This window comes from Chiloscyllium punctatum, chromosome 45 (genome assembly GCF_047496795.1).
Source record: "Chiloscyllium punctatum isolate Juve2018m chromosome 45, sChiPun1.3, whole genome shotgun sequence".
Taxonomy (NCBI): Eukaryota; Metazoa; Chordata; class Chondrichthyes; order Orectolobiformes; family Hemiscylliidae; genus Chiloscyllium; species Chiloscyllium punctatum.
Window position 1 is genome coordinate 56,709,056 of NC_092783.1, and position 16,262 is coordinate 56,725,317.

Genomic DNA, 16,262 nt, shown 5'->3' on the forward strand with positions numbered 1-16,262 from the left:
TCTCAGTACTAACCCTATGACAGTGCAGCATTCCCTCAGGACTGACCCTCTGACAGTGCAGCACTCCCTCAGTACTGACCCTCTGACAGTGCAGCATTCCCACAATACAGATCCTCTGACAGTGCACAACTCCCTCTTACAGTGCAACACTCCCTCAGTACTAACCCTATGACAGTGCAGCACTCCTCAATACTGACCCTCTAACAGTGTAGCACTCCCTCAGTACTGAATCTCCGGCAGTGCAACTCTCCATCAGTACTGACTCTCTGACAGTGCCGCACTCCCTCAGTTCTGCACCAAAGTCTAAACCTTTATAATATGCCCCCGCCTCTGTAATGAGGTTTATGGCCCGCAGTATTGTAGTTTTGAGGCCAGAATGCTGTCAACTTCCCATGGCTGGCACTATATTGAAGACCCACTGTGTCAAGCCATGCCAATGTCAAAACCTTAGCTTAACGTTGGAGGAGCTCAGCATCAGGTCAGAGTACATCTGATGAAATGACATCTCCCTCGAAACTGTGGTCCGCCACCTGGACTCGCTGAGTTTCTGTATCTTACCCACATCTAGGCACTGACTCACTGTTTCATGATTGCATCCAGAATTCATCTCTTTAAGACTGGCTTGATCGTCACAAAGATAAAATTCAGGCAGCTGCTTATGGCATGACACTGTAGCCGGGAAGGTGCTGTAATTCTGCGTCTTGTAGTCAGACTTTGATCTCTGTAAGGATTTAACACCCCCTTACACCCTCACCTCATCTGTGTTTAATCTGACTGAGGCTGTTTGATCTGTCCTGTATGCATTTTCATGTCTTTCATTAATTCCTGTCTGTTGAGCTGAGTGAGGTCTGTGAGGCCTGGCTTCTGTCTGTATCTGCTGCCAGGCATTGCCTGTCCCCTGGGTCTTCTTTTGCTCTGCTACTCTGTCCATCTGCTTGTTTACAGTTGAGTCCCATTCCCATGCACAATACTGCAGGATTCATCTGTAGACTGGTTAAACCTGGGTCTCCTTTCTCTTCAGGGAGGAGAAAGTGAGAATTGCAGAGGCTGGAGAGTTGAGAGTGTGGTGCTGGAAAAACACAGCAGGTCAGGCAGCATCCGAGGAGCGGGAGAATTGACGTTTCGGGCATAAGCTCTTCAATAGGAATGAGGCTGTCTCTGGTGAAGGGGGTTATGCCCGAAACATCAATTCTCCTGCTCCTTGGATGCTGCCTGACCAGCTGTGCTTTTCCAGCACCACACTCTCGACTCTCCTTTCTCTTCAGTTTGTCTGTTTGGTCTTATCTCAGCGTCCATAGTGTTATATGTGCATAGTCTGTGTGTCATATTCCATACAGCTCTTGATATCAAAAGCTGATTCTAAGTAAAGCCTAAGGATCTGTATCTCTCTGCTGCTCCACATGCAGTGTACATTGCCTGGATACATTTCCCTCGGAGTGGATATTATTTCCTGTTTTATTTCTATTTCGAACTAGGCAGAGGAGGTAGAGAAAGCTAATTTCAATTTGTCTCCCCAGTCTCCCCTTTCTCTCATTATTTCCTGTCCTCTTCTCTTGATACCACTCCAGTGCTCCTCCCCCCTCCCCCCCAGTCACTTACCCAGTCAGAAATTGCTGGAAAAGCTCAGCAGGTCTGGCAGTATCTGGGGAAAGAGATAAGATTTTGAGTCCTTACCTGGATATAACTGCACGCAGTACTCTAGACGTGGTCTCACCAAGGCCCTGTACAGCAAGCTATCCCTACTCAAATCCTGTTGCCATGAAGGCCAACATACCATTTACTTTCTACACCACTTGCTGCACCTGCATGCTTACTTTCAATGACTGGTGACCAAGGACCTCCAGATCTCCTCCCCTATCCTAACCTATTGCCATTCAGATAAAAATCTGCCTTCTGTTTTTACTCCTGGAGAGATTGATCTCAAATTTATACCCATTATACTTCATATGTCAAGCATTTGGCCAATTGCTCAACCTCTCCAATCACACAGAGGTATCTCTGCATCTTCCTCCCTGCTCACCCTCCCACCTAGCTTCCACGCCGTCATTTAAATAATTAATGTGTATGGTGAATAGCTGGGGTCCAAGCACTGATCCCTGCAGTATCCCAGGAGGCTATTGCTTGGCAACAGACACGTTTATTCCTTCTCTTTGTTTCCTGTTTGCCAACTAGTTCTCTATCCATTTCATCACACTAGCCTTAAATCCACATGCTTTAATTTTGCATTCTAGTCTCTTCTTTTCTCTTATTGAAAGTTTTCTGAAAGTCCAAGTAAAGCACATCCATTGGCCACCCTTTATCAGCTCCACTAGTTATATCAAAGGGAATGGGAGGCAGGAAGAGGGGACTGAGTTGGATGGTCAGCCATGATCATATTGAATAATGGGGCAGGCTCAAAGGGCTGAACAGCCTACTGATCCTCCTATTTTCTATGCTTATGGAGTCAAATATGATTCTTCTTCAGAACTGAAAGGGTCTGGAAAAGTAGAGGGTTTTATGTAGTAGAGCGCTGTTAAGTAGCCATTGTATTTGAGGGTCTATAGGCATCTCTCTCTGAGAGGGAGACAGACAAGTGAGTCAACAGCTTGAGGGGCATTACTTAGTGTCAAATGCAGGGCAAGACAAGGAGACAGTCCTCCATGAAGTTCTAGAGCTCTACAGAATTGAACCCAGACCATTAGTGCCATTGTGCACCACACTCATAGCCGTCCAGCCAATTAAACACAGCAACTTGCTGACTTTTAAAATGCTGTCAAGGAGAGAAGAACTGCACAGCTCAGCCTGAAAAAAAATGTTCGAGCTGGACACAGTGAGATGACTTTGAATTTCAAACTCAGTTAGCAATTTGACAGAGTAGTTGGGTTTTGAGGGAAAAGCTAGGAGGTTACATTGGTGTTCTGTCTGTAAGCACTGACATATTAATCATCACCATTATTTATTGTCTTTATTTGTTTTTGCAGTGGCCCAGCCTCCAACCATTAACAAGCAGAGTCCAAAGGATTATATCGTAGACCCACGAGATAACGTGGTTATTTACTGCGAAGGGAAGGGGAACCCAATTCCAGCGTATGTAATTCTTTCTGTGCAGTGATGTGAGGGGTGCAGTATATTCCTGGGACCAGGAGGGTGGTGGGGAACACAGAGTTTGAGAACATGTCCTGAGCCCCGCAACAAACACTATTGTCCACTAGTGGCCACCTCTGAGCAATGTGGAATTAACACCCTCTGGTGTTTGGATCCAGGTACTGTAGCCCCATTGGCCAACAGAGCAATCTCCTCCCTCTCTCCGTCACTCACACACGCAAACAGTTAAAAGTCACACAACACCAGATTATAGACCAACAGGTTTATTTGGAAGTGCAAGCTTTCGGAGCACTGCTCCTTCATCAGGTAGGTACTTCCAAATAAACCTGTTGGACTATAACCTGGCGTTGTATGATTTCTAACTTTGTCCATCCCAGTCTAACACCGGCATCTCCACACGTCCCTCTCTCTCTCTCACACACACACACAAACAGAAATTGCTGGAAAAGCTCAGCAGGTCTAGCAGCATCTGTGGAGAGAAATCAGAGTTAACATTTCAGGTTTGTTCTGAGGAAGGATCACTGGACCTGAAATGTTAACTGTGATTTCTTTCAGATGCTGCCAGACCTGCTGAGCTTTTCCAGCAACTTCTGTTTTTGTTTCTGATTCGCAGCATCTGCAGTTCTTTCAGTTTTTATTTAGGGGAATCGCCGAATTGGAAACCTGACTTGTCAATGTAAACAGAATTTCCACTAAATATCCAAGAGAAGACGATGTGGAGAGGATATTGACTCCACCTCAATAAAACAGCTGAAAGGGCCATTCATCCCCTTGTGTCCCTGGTGGCTTTTTGAATCAATCAGTACCACTCCCCTTGTCTTTCACCGTACACTGGAAAATTATTTCCTTTTCAAGTACTTATCCTGTTCCTGTTCATAATCCTTTTCCATCACCTTACAGTGTGTCCAATCCAGACCAACAATTCACTATGCTCAAAAAAACACCCCATCATGCCTCTCTCACTCTTTTGCCCCTGTAAATCTGAGTCCTTGAGTTACTGACCTTCCATAAGACCATCAGAAATAAACATAAGAGTAGGCCATTCGGCCCCTTGATCCTGCTGTGCCATTCTATAGGATCTTAGCTGATCTGACTTTCCTCATGCCCACTTTCCTACATTTTCCCCATCACCCTTGATTCCCCTACTCATCAAGAATCTATCTACCTCAGCCTTAAAATACACAAGGACTCTATCCCAGGACTCTCTGTAGCAATGTGTTCCAAAGACTCTCAACTCTCTGAGAGAAGAAATTCCTTCTCATCTCAGTCTTGGTGCCCCTTTGAGACTATGCCCTCTGGTCCTAGGCTCTCCCATTAGGGGAAGCATCCACTCAGTATTTCCTCTGTCAAGCCCATTAAGAGTCCAATAGGTTTCAAAGAGATCACCTCTCATTCTTTTAAATTCCAGTGAGTAGAGACCCAACCTGTTTAGCATTTGCTCATATGACAATGACTCCATACTGGGGATCATCTTAATGAGCCTTCTCTGAACTGCCTCCAATGAAATGATATATTTTCTTTTAAAGGGAAGAATAATGGAATGTTGGCCCACATTTCAAGGGAATTGGAGTGTAAGAGTAGGGAAGTCTTACTGCAACCATATATGGTGTTGGTGAGGCCATGTCTGGAGTAACACAAGAGAAAACAGAGTTAGCATTTCAGAACCTGACGAAGGGTCAGGGGACCTGAAACATTAACTCTGATTTCTTTCCACGGATGCTGCCAGACCTGCTGAGCTTTTCTGGCAATTTTTGCTTTTGGTTCTGATTTACAGCATCCGCAGTTCTTTCAGTTCTCTCTGGAAACTGGTCGTATCCCTCAAGCAACTTACCTTTCCGCTTGGCTACAGTGCATTGGCCTCTTTCTTCCAAATCATTCCTATCAATTGTAAATAGTTGTGGTTGCAGCATCTCTTCTGGTGCAGTGGGTAGAATCCCTACCTCTGGGCCAGATGCTCCAGATTCAAGTCCTTACCAAACAGAATTCACAATAGAACATAGAACATTACAGTGCAGTACAGGCCCTTTGGCCCTCGATGTTGCGCTGACCTGAGAAATTAATTTGATGCCCATCTAACATATACCAGTCCATTATTATCCATATGCATGTCCAGTGCACATTTAAATCCCTTTAATGTTGGTGAGTCTACTACTGTTGCCGGCAGGCAGTTCCATGCCCCTGAGTAAAGAAACTACCCTGATATCTGTCCTAAATCTATCACCCCTCAATTTAAAACTACGTCGCCTCATGTTAGCCTTCACCATCTGAGGAAAAAGGCTCTCCCTGTCCACCCTATCTAAACCTCTGATTATCTTATATGTCTTGATTAAGTCACCTCTCAACCTTCTTCTCTCCAACAAAAACAGCCTTGGTTCCCTCAGCCTTTCCTCGTAAGAGTTTCCTTCTATACCAGGCGACATCCCAGTAAATCTCCTCTGAACCTTTTCCAAAGCTTCCACATCCTTCCTATAATGCAATGACCAGAACTGCACACAATACTCCAAGTGCAGCCTTACCAGTGTCTTGTACAGCTGAAGCATGACCTTGTGACTCCAAAACGCAATCAATAAATGCCAACACACTATATGCCTTCTTAACAACCCTCTGAACCTGGGTGGCAACTTTCAGGTATTTATGCATCTGGACACCGAGATCTCTCTGTTCATCTACATTGTCAAGAATTTTACCATTAGCCCAGTACTCTGCATTCCTGTTACATCTTCCAAAATGAACTACATCATACTTTTCTGCATTAAGCTCCATTGGCCACTTCTCAGCCCAGCTCTGCATCTTATATATGTCCCTCTGTAACCCACAATATCCTTCGGCACTATCTACAACTCTGCCTGCCTTCGTGACATCTGCAAATTTACTAACCCATCCTTCTTCACCCGCCTCCAGATCATTTATATAAATGACAAACAGCAGTGTCCCCAAAACAGATCCTTGCAGCACACCACTGGTAACTGAGCTCCTGGATGAACATTTCCCATCAACCACCACCCTTTGTCTTCTTTCTGCTCGCCAATTGCGGATCCAAACTGCTAAATCACCTTCAATCCCAAAACTCCTTATTTTGTGCAATAGGCCCACCATGTGGAACCTTATCAAACACTTTACTGAAGTCCATATGCACCATGTCAACCGCTTTACCTTCATCCACCTGTTTTGTCACCTCCTCGAAGAACTCAATAAGATTTGTGAGGCACAACCTACCTTTCACAAAACCGTGTTGACTATCCCTAATCAAATTATTCCTTTCTAAATGATTATAAATCCTATCTCTCATAACCTTTTCCAACACTTTACCCACCACCGAAGTAAGGCTCACTGGTTTATAATTACCAGGGTTGTCTCTACTCCCCTTCTTGAACAAGGGGACAACATTTGCTATCCTCCACTCTTCTGGCACTATTCCTGTGGACAATAATGATATAAAGATCAAAGCCAAAGACTCTGCAATGTCCTCCCTGGCTTCCCAGAGAATCCGAGGATAAATTCCATCCAGCCCAGGGGTCTTATTTATTTTCAAATCTTCCAAAATTGCTAAAACGTCCCCTTTGTCAACCTCAATTCCATCAGTCTTCTAGCCTGTATCTCCATATTCTCACTACCATTGCCCTTTTCCAATGTGAATACTGATGAAAAGTATTCATTAAGCACTTCCCCATGTCCTCAGGCTCCACACACAACTTCCCACCACTATCTATGATTGCCCCTAATCGTACTCTAGTCATTCTTTGATTCCTGATATACCTATGTGCCTTAGGGTTTTCCTTGATCTTATCCACCAACAACTTCTCATGTCCCTTCCTGGCTCTTCTTAATTCTCTCTTCAGATCTTTTCTGGCTAACCTATAACTCTCAAGCCCCCTAACTAGCCTTCATGCCTCATCCTCACATAAGCCTTCCTCTTCCTCTTGACAAAAGCTTCAACTTCTTATGTAAATAATGGCTCCCTCTCTTGACTAATGCCTCCCTGCCTGATAGGTATATACTTATCAAGGACCCAGTAGCTGTTCCTTGAATAAGCTCCACATTTCAAGAGTGCCCATCCCCTGCTGTTTCCTTCCCCATCCTATGCATCTGAAATCTTGCCTAATCACATCGTAATTGCCTTTCCCCCAGTTATACCTCTTTCCCTGCAGTATATACCTATCCCTGCACATTGCTATTGTAAACAATGGTCATTATCACCAAAGTGCCCAGCTACCTCCAAATCTAACACCTGGCTGGGTTCATTCCCCAGTACCAAATTCAGTGTGGCATTGCCCCTTATTGGCCTGTCTACATACTCTGTCAGAAAACCCTCCTGCACACATTGAACAAAAACTGACCCATCTAAACTACTTGAACAATAGTATTCCCAGTCAATATTGGGGAAGTTAAAGTCCCCTATAACAACTACCCTGTTACTCTCACTCCAATGAGAATCATCTTTGCTATCCTATCCTCTACATCCCTGGAACAATTTGGAGGCCTATAGAAAACTCCCAACAGGGTGATCTCTCCTTTCCTGTTTCTAACCTCAGCCCAAACTACCTCAGTGGATGAGTCCTAAAACATTCTCTCAGCTGTTGTAATACCACCTTTGATTAACAATGCCACACTTCCCCCTCTTTTACCATCCTCTCTGTTCTTACTGAAACATCTAAATCCCAGAACCTGCAACGACCGTTCCTGTCCCTCCTCGAGCCATGTCTCCGAAATGGCCACAACATCGAAATCCCAGGTACCAACCCATGCTGCAAGTTCACCCACCTTATTCCGGCTTTGAAGTACACACATTCCAAACCAACATAATGATTGCCAGTGCCCTCTCACGACCTTGTAAACCTATCCCTGACCTCACTACCCTCAACCTCCTGTACACTGGAACTACAATTCAGGTTCCCATCCTCCTGCTGCACTAGTTTAACACCCCCCACCCTCCTCTGCCAAAGAGCATTAGCAAATTCCGCTCCAGGATATTGGTACCCTTCTGGTTCAGGTGAAGACCATCCTGTTTGTAGAGGTCCCACCTTCCCCAGAAAGAGCTCCAATTATCCAAGAATCCAAAACCCTCCCTCCTGCACCATTCCTGCAGCCACATGTTCAGCTCCGCTCTCTCCCTGTTCCTCGCTTCCCTAGCACATGACACGGGCAACAAACCAAAGATAACAACTCTGTTTGTCCTCACTCTAATCCTCCCCCCCCAGCTCCCAGAATTTCTGCCTTAGATCCCCACCTTTCTTCCCGCCTGTGTCGTTGGTGCCTATGTGGACCACAACTTGGGCCTGCTCCCCCTCCCCCTCAAAGATCCCAACAAAACAATCAGAGACATCATGAACCCTGGCACCTGGGAGGCAACATACCAACTGTGAATCTCTCTCGTTCCCACAGAACCTCCTCTCTGTCCCCCTAACTATGGAGTCCCCACTGACTACTGCTCTGTTCCTCTTCGCCTTTCCCTTCTGAGCAACAGGGACAGACTCTGCGCCAGAGCCCTGTACCCCATGGCTTACCCCTGGTAAGTCGTCCCCCTGAACAGTATCGAAAATGGTATACTTGTTGTTGAGGAGAGACACCACAGGGGATCCCTGCACTGCCTGCCAGTTCCCTTTCCTACCCTTGACAGTAACCCATCTACCTTCTTCACATGGCTGTGGAGTGACTACCTCCCTGTACCTCCTCTCAATAACCCCCTCCACCTCCCGAATGATCCAAAGTTCATCCAGCTCCAGCTCCAGTTCCCTATCATGGTTCTCGGGGAGCTGGAGTTGGGTGCACTACCACAAATGAAGTCAGCAGGGACACTAGTGGTGACCCTTACCTCCCACACACTGCAGGAGGAACATTCAACAACCCTAACCTCCATTCCCACTATTTTAAATTCCCAAATAGACTGCTGGGAAAAAAAAAACAAATGAAACACGAAAGAAAACACTTGTCACCTTACCAACTGCCGCACAGAACTTTCTTTTGGTTGGAGCGGCGCGCTGGCTCAGTGGTTAGCACTGCTGTCTCTCAGGTTCAATTCCAGCTTCGGGTGACTGTGTGGAATTTGCACATTCTCCCCGTGTCTGCGTGGGTTTCCTCCGGATGCTCCTGTTTCCTCCCACAATCCAAAGATGTGCAGGTCAGGCCATGCTAGGTTGCCCATGGTGTTAGGTGCATTAATCAGGGGGAAATGGGTCTGGGTGGGTTAACCTTTGGAAGGTTGGTGTGGACTTGTTGGGCTGAAGGGCCTGTTTCCACACTATAGAGAATCTAGAGGAGGAGGATGGGAGGGAGTCACTACCCGAGTAGTGTTTCAGGTAAAGCAACCACCCAAATGTGCGACCTCGTGACCTCTCCGACTGTGTCCAGGAACTGAAGAAAAACCGGAACTAAAAGAAATTTAAACCGTGTACTCACTATCCCGAAGTGGCTTGTTAGGCTGATAATCAACCCAGGAATCATCCCATCACCTCCCAGCTCTTCCCCAAAGAGAAATAAAGCAACCCTGAAGATATACTAAAGATAGTTAACCCTTCAGCCAGCACCCCTCCCATTGCTCGGTTCAGTGCACATTGATTGGGATTCCGGTTCTGGAAGATACTGTCACACATGGATCTTGGAGGTCCATACATCACAAAATTAATCAATGGTCATTGGCTGTGAGATGGGAATTTGGAATTCAAAACACAAGCAGATCAGTCATGATCCATTGAATGGCAGTGCAAGCTTGAGGAAATGAATGGCCTAAATTTCCACATGTATGTTCATAAAAGGACTTAGATTAGATTAGATTAGATTACTTACAGTGTGGACACAGGCACTTCGGCCCAACAAGTCCACACCGACTCTCCAAAGAGCAACCCACCCAGACCCATTCCCCTACATTTACCCCTTCACCTAATACTATGGGCAATTTTAGCATGGCCAATTCACCTAACCTGCACATTTTTTGGACTGTGGGAGGAAACACACAGACAGTCGCCTGAGGTGGGAATTGAACCCGGGTCTCTGGCGCTGTGAGGCAGCCCTTTCCTTGGGGAAAGTTCATGTTTCTGCAGTCAGGCCTTTAGACATGTGTCAGCACCTGCACTTGGAGGAATCTCTCCATGTTTAGAGTGGTCCTCAGGGGTTGATCAGCCCGGTGAAATGAGGACCTGGGATTTTGACCTGAGCACTTCCCAACAGGATGGGGAATGCAATGATGACTTGGTTCAATGGTGTGATGGCTGACTGTGTCTCCACAGCTTCTCGTGGACTCGCAATGGGAAGTTCTTCAATGTTGCAAAAGATTCCAGAGTGTCGATGCGATCGCGGTCAGGCACCCTCACAATGGACTTCCGTTACAGCGGCCGGGCGGAGGACTATGAGGGGGAATACCAGTGCTCAGCCAGAAATGACTATGGAACTGCACTCTCCCACAAAATATTCCTTCGAGTCTCCAGTAAGATCAATCTGAACATTTGATTAGCAACTCTCTTTTACACGGAACATATCGGGGTAGGACTTTGTTTTGGTGATGGTTCTGGATTCAGAATCCAGAGAAGGTGAAGTTTGATCTCACTTTGGATGTTTGCCAGTTTGAATTAAGAAATAATGATCAAGCCCCAGTCAGAATGAGCGGGGGAGAGCAATGTATCACGGTGAGACTACCCCGTCCAGCAATCCAAAACTCCAGGCTTAATGCTCTGGATGGGGAGGGGTTCAAATCCCATCATAGGAGCAGCTGGAATTTAAAAATAAAATATTAAATTTTACGAATAACGATGAAACTAAAAAGCTAGTCACAGTAAATGATAACCATTAAACTGCTATTTGGCTATTGTAAATTTCACCTGGTTCACTGTATGTTAGGAAATCTGCCTTCCTTACCTGATCTGACTGATACAGTGTATGTCTCCAGACCCACAACAATGTGGTTGACTCGTGGACTAGCAAGCCAATCTGTTCAAGTGGCAATTAGGAACGGGCAATAAATGATGAACTTTCCAGTGACCACCTACATACTGTGAACATGTGAGACCTTTCCATTGAAGAAATCTAGAAGCCTTGCCCATTCACATCCATGTGACACTCCAATCTCTGACCAAATTGCTCTCTAAATTGGCTGGCCAACATGTTGCATTCTGGGAATTGGCAGTAGATGTCGTCCTTGCCAATGGGGGCCATTGCATGGGCTTGCATGATCGAATGAGACCATGTTGTATTGCCCACATTGTTTATGTGAGACTCAATGACTTAGAACTCAAGTCCATGGTCGACACCTTGCCCATCATCCCAATCCTTCATTGTCTCCCTGAAACCAAATTTGAAATCTTTTGCCTTGTCTACAAATCTCTGAATGCTCCTGACCAGATCTTGACAAACTCCTCTAGTTTGTCCTTTTCCTTAAACTGACTAGATCCCACAGAATTAATTACTCTTTTCTGAACCTCCTGGAGCTCTCTTCTTAAACCTGTCCCACTTCCCCAGCTTCCATGAAATGTGAAGATCTGTGGCATTATTTCAAATAAATGTAGGTGAGTTATATCTACCCAATGTCCAAGTTAATACTTATTCCTCAGTCAGCCTCATTGAAGCAGATGATCTGGCCATTTTCACATTGCTGTGGGAACTTGCTTTGTGTGAGTTGTTTGTCACATTTCCTATATTATCAACACTATCTCTACTTCAGAACTGTTATGTTAGTTGTAATGCTCTTTGGGAATGAATGACTCTCTGGAAAGGCAAGTCTTTTATCTCTTTTAAAGACCCCTCAAGGCCCACATCTGGCCCACTGGTTTGGCCAGGGCTTGTTTCAAGTCTCCAACTCAACAAAGAGAAAAGACAATGGGGCCTGAGTTTCCATGGAGGCTGGGAGTCTCAAATAAGGAGAGAATATGGTGGATTGCATTTCCCGCATTTCTTCAAAACCTGTACCATTTCAAATCTTTCCTAGTTCTGATGCAATGCCATTGGCCCCAACATGAGGTGTCATCTAATGCCCTTCCCTCTGCTGGATTGGGTGGTGAGGGCCATTTAATCAGGCAAGGGCTGGCACGGTGGCTCAGTGGTTAGCACTGCTTCCTCACAGCACCAGGGAGCCGGGTTCATTCAGCCTCGGGCGACTGTCTGTGTGGAGTTTGCACATTCTCTCCGTGTCTGCATGGGTTTCCTCCGGGTGCTCCAGTTTCCTCTCACAGTCCAAAGATGTGCAGGTCAGGTGGAATAGCCATGGGAAATGCAGGGTTATAGAGTAGGTTGGATAGAATGCCCTTCACAGGGTTGGTATGGACAGAGTGGCCTCCCGCTGCACTGTAGGGATTCCATAGGGGTGGGCAGTAGGGACCCTGCCTCCACTGGGATTGAATCATTAGCAGGAGACTCAGGGACAGCTCGCTGCTCCCATTGGCTCACCATCTGAAGTCCTACATTTGGAGTCCATAGCATTGCTGCTGATAGTAATGCAGCAGGACAGGCAGATATCTGTGAGGTGGTAAATGGGTCTCCTGTTGGCTCAGAAGTGGATGTTCCACTTGAGCGAACGCACTCCACACTTGACTGAGGGACCCAGCATCTGCAAGGAGTTTCACTGAGAGATACTTCTTGCCTTTGCAGTTGGCCCCTCCCCAAATCCCTCACCCACCCCCTCCCCTAATGTCTTGGGAACCCCTTGATAATACTGGCCAGTGCAACGAAGCCTTTGATTGGCCAGCAGCTCTCAGTGCGGGTGTACCTTGCACACCTGTGGGTCCTCGATCCTGGGAAAGACTCGACACCGTCCAGTGAAGTGCCCGAGTGGTAGACAGCATAGTAAAATGTCCCTTATTGAGGCAATGGGAGGCTCTGAAACTGGAGAACAAAACCCACAATGTCTCCATGAATCCAGCCCGTTATTTCAATCTCCACAGGCACTGTCAGGATTTTATGGTCCATTTTTATTACCAATTTCCCTCCCTCCAGTAAATGTTCCCTTCAATGGTGTTTAAAATTGGTCTCCTTTCCCCTTTGCTGCTTTCTCTCCCCATAGTTGTCTACCTAGAGGTGTTTGAATCCTAACAAAGGCTCCAAGTTTGTTTAGAGCTGCTGCTGTTTGTTCCTGGATGTATCTGAACTCGGTGTGACGTGCTATCACTGACAATCCCTCTCTCTGTCTCTCTGTGTGCTACCTGACCTGTAGAGGCACCCCTGTGGCGTAAGGAGGTCTTAGACCCTTTCCAGGTACAGGAAGGAGCACCCTTGATTCTTCCATGTCAACCTCCTGCTGGACTTCCCCCTCCTGTCATCTTCTGGATGGACAGCAGTAAGTTTAGCTATATAGTTGCTTGGGGCTTTGAAGTGCTGTGAAAGTTTAACTCCTTGGGATCAATGCTATTGCATATCCACATTAACATTTGTGATGTTGACACCAGTTCTCAACCAGGTCGCTGTATCTATCACTTCTTTCTGATTTTTCTTGGAGAGATGCAAAGATGAGTCTGGTTCATTGAAGTTTGTTTGCAGAACTGTTAACATCTTTGAGCTTGCAGATGGTTCAGGGAATGCCTTCTGGAATCTTCTGCCTTCAGGTGTGTGGAGTCAGTCGGTTGACCCTTTGGGTCCATCCAATTGAGCACAATCACACAGGGCAATGAATGGGGAGCAGTGGTAGTGTCCCTAACCCAAGGCCAGGAGTCCTGGGTTCAAGTTGAATAACTTCTCTGAATGGGTTGATTAGAAAATATCTCACAGAGAAAGAGCAAAGGATCTGAGCAGTTTGCTTGGGGTGTGGGGGTGGGGGGGGAGCGAAAGGATAGCAGGAGATATTGAATGGAATCCTGCTGGAAAAAAAGGTGGCTTTGGTATGAGGAGGACTGATGCTTCTTTACGAAAGAGAACAAGTGAAGGTAAGAGGGCTCTTGTGGCACAAAGGTAGTATCTCTACCTCTAAGCCAGGATGGCTGGGCTTTAGTTCTACCTACTCCAGAGGTGTGTCATAACATCTCTACACAGGTTGATTGGGAAACTATGTAGAACAGAAAGGTGCCATAACAATGCATGTTATTTCCTCTTCCGACTCCATTATGATTGAGCTCCCTACCTCTCTCTCACCATTGGTGGTCTGCATTGTCCTTGTTGGGATTTGCATGTAATTTAATCAATTGAAAACATGAGTAATTTACTGGTGGTGGGTAATAGATGAAAATTAAACCACGGTGATTTGGTCATGGGAAAGAAGGACGCATGCAGTTGTGTGCAAGAGCACATCTGTATATATAAAAACAAACTAATAAACAAGAGAGATCATCTGATGCAGTGGTAGTGTTCTTTTCTCTGAGCCAGTAGGTCCAGCTTCAGATCCCAGCGTCTGCAGAGGTGTGTAATAGCATCTCTGAATAGGTTGTTTATAAATAGCTCAATTAATGAACAACAGGCCATTACAATCAAACATACATCAACCAGTAATGAACATGAGCATTATGTAGCAGTCTGTTTACTCGGTCAATAATCTTGGGTTTTCAGGGTTCAGTGGGTCAGGTTAAGCTCTCTGCCTCCTTTAAGACAATATTCACATCCACAAGCATCCACACCCTCCACCACTGACGGTCAGTAGCAGCAGTGTGTACAACCTACAAGATGCACTACAGGAATTCACCAAAGATCCTCAGACAGCACCTTCCATACCCACGACCATTTCAATCTAGAAGGACAAGGGCAGCAGATACATGGGAATATCACCCCCTGCAAGTTCCCCTCCAAGCCACTCACCAGCCTGACTTGGAAATATATCACCGTTCCTTCCCTGTCACTGGGTCAAAATCCTGGAATTTCCTCTCTAACAGCTTTGTGGATCAACCCACAGCAGGTGGACTGCAGCAGTTCAAGAAGGCAGCTCATCACCACCTTCTCAAGGGGCAACTGGGGATGGACAATAAATGCTGACCAACCAGCGACACCCATGTCCCTCAAATGAATAAAATAAAAAACAGTAGTTTGTCATTGTCAGTGGTGTGAAAGGTGCTCATTGTGTATCATCATCCTTGTTCTATACCATATTGAGCCGGCAGCACGTTTAATGTCAATTCACTCCGATTGTGTTCAATGCTAGAGACTTAGATTATTTTGCCTACTTCCTGTTGCTTTGCCTGCCGTTCCTGCTGCATATTTTATATTTTTCAATGTCAAAGAGATGCTCGTTTCTAATTGTGCAGCTACTTATGTGTTACAAACCTCTCAACTCACAAACTATCTGCACACGTGTTCATGCTACATCAAGCTTCTCTGCTTGCTTCAGTTCTGAGTCGACACCCAGTCTCAATCATAGTGACAACCTACAAGATGCACTACAGAAATTCACCAAAGATCCTCAGACAGCACCTTCCATACCCACGACCACTTCAATCTAGAAGGACAAGAGCTGTCAGACTGACGTAACCAAACACAGTTCAGTTTAGTTGAACAATTGAATGCTGTGGCCTGGATATTCACCAAGTCAGGATGAGGGAGTTGACAACCTTAAACTGCTGCCATCCTTTTTCCCGTTAATGCCACCTTTAAAAGAAGCATCCACAGCTTCCAACTTCTGTGGTACTGGCAGAAGTGGGTACTACAGAAGTTGGAGATTAGAGTCAAGATTAGAGTGGTGCTGGAAAAGCACACTGTTCCGATAAAAGGCTTTTGCCTGAAACATTGATCTTCCTGCTCATCGGATGTTGCCTGATCTTCTGTGGTACTGTGTCCCTTTTAGAGTGGCAGTCCAAAGTGACCATGTATCACATGGTGTGGTACTCTAGTCTGTGTGTCAGAATGTGTTGGAAGGAGCTGTGCTGAGGGGGTCTGAACTAACCTGCAATGGGGAATGCTGTATCACAGGAGGATATGAAGCTTGAAACTTTCAGCAGTAGGAGTGTACAGTGAATGATGAGAAACAAATCAAAGAACGTTAATTGTTTTAGTCACTTGGGCAACTCCACCCAATAGTGTTGTATGGGTCTTGGAGTGGGGAGAAGATGGTGGGGCCATAACTGTACACATGGAGTTTCTGGGAGAATAACTATATTACAGAAATGTGAGGTATAGATAAGGTGAATGGCAGGTGTCTTTTCCCTAGGGTGGGGGATTTCAAAACTAGGGGGCATATTTTTAAGGTGAGAGGAGAAAGATTTTAAAAAGACATGGGGGCAATTTTTTTTTACACAGAGTAGTTTGTATGTGGAATGAACTTCCAGAGGAAGTGGTGGATG

At 45.7% G+C, this 16,262-nt stretch overlaps 1 protein-coding gene across 13 annotated transcripts in view; it reads left to right on the forward strand.

Annotated features, from left to right (window-relative positions):
* Positions 1–16,262, forward strand: part of nfasca (neurofascin homolog (chicken) a) — a 306,806-nt gene that overhangs the window by 177,838 nt on the left and 112,706 nt on the right. For all 13 annotated transcript variants that reach the window (XM_072563836.1, XM_072563841.1, XM_072563843.1 and 10 more), the window contains 3 exons: positions 2,961–3,066; positions 10,308–10,504; positions 13,220–13,342. In XM_072563836.1, the coding sequence (XP_072419937.1) occupies positions 2,961–3,066; positions 10,308–10,504; positions 13,220–13,342 (426 nt within the window). The remainder of the gene's footprint in view (positions 1–2,960; positions 3,067–10,307; positions 10,505–13,219; positions 13,343–16,262) is intronic.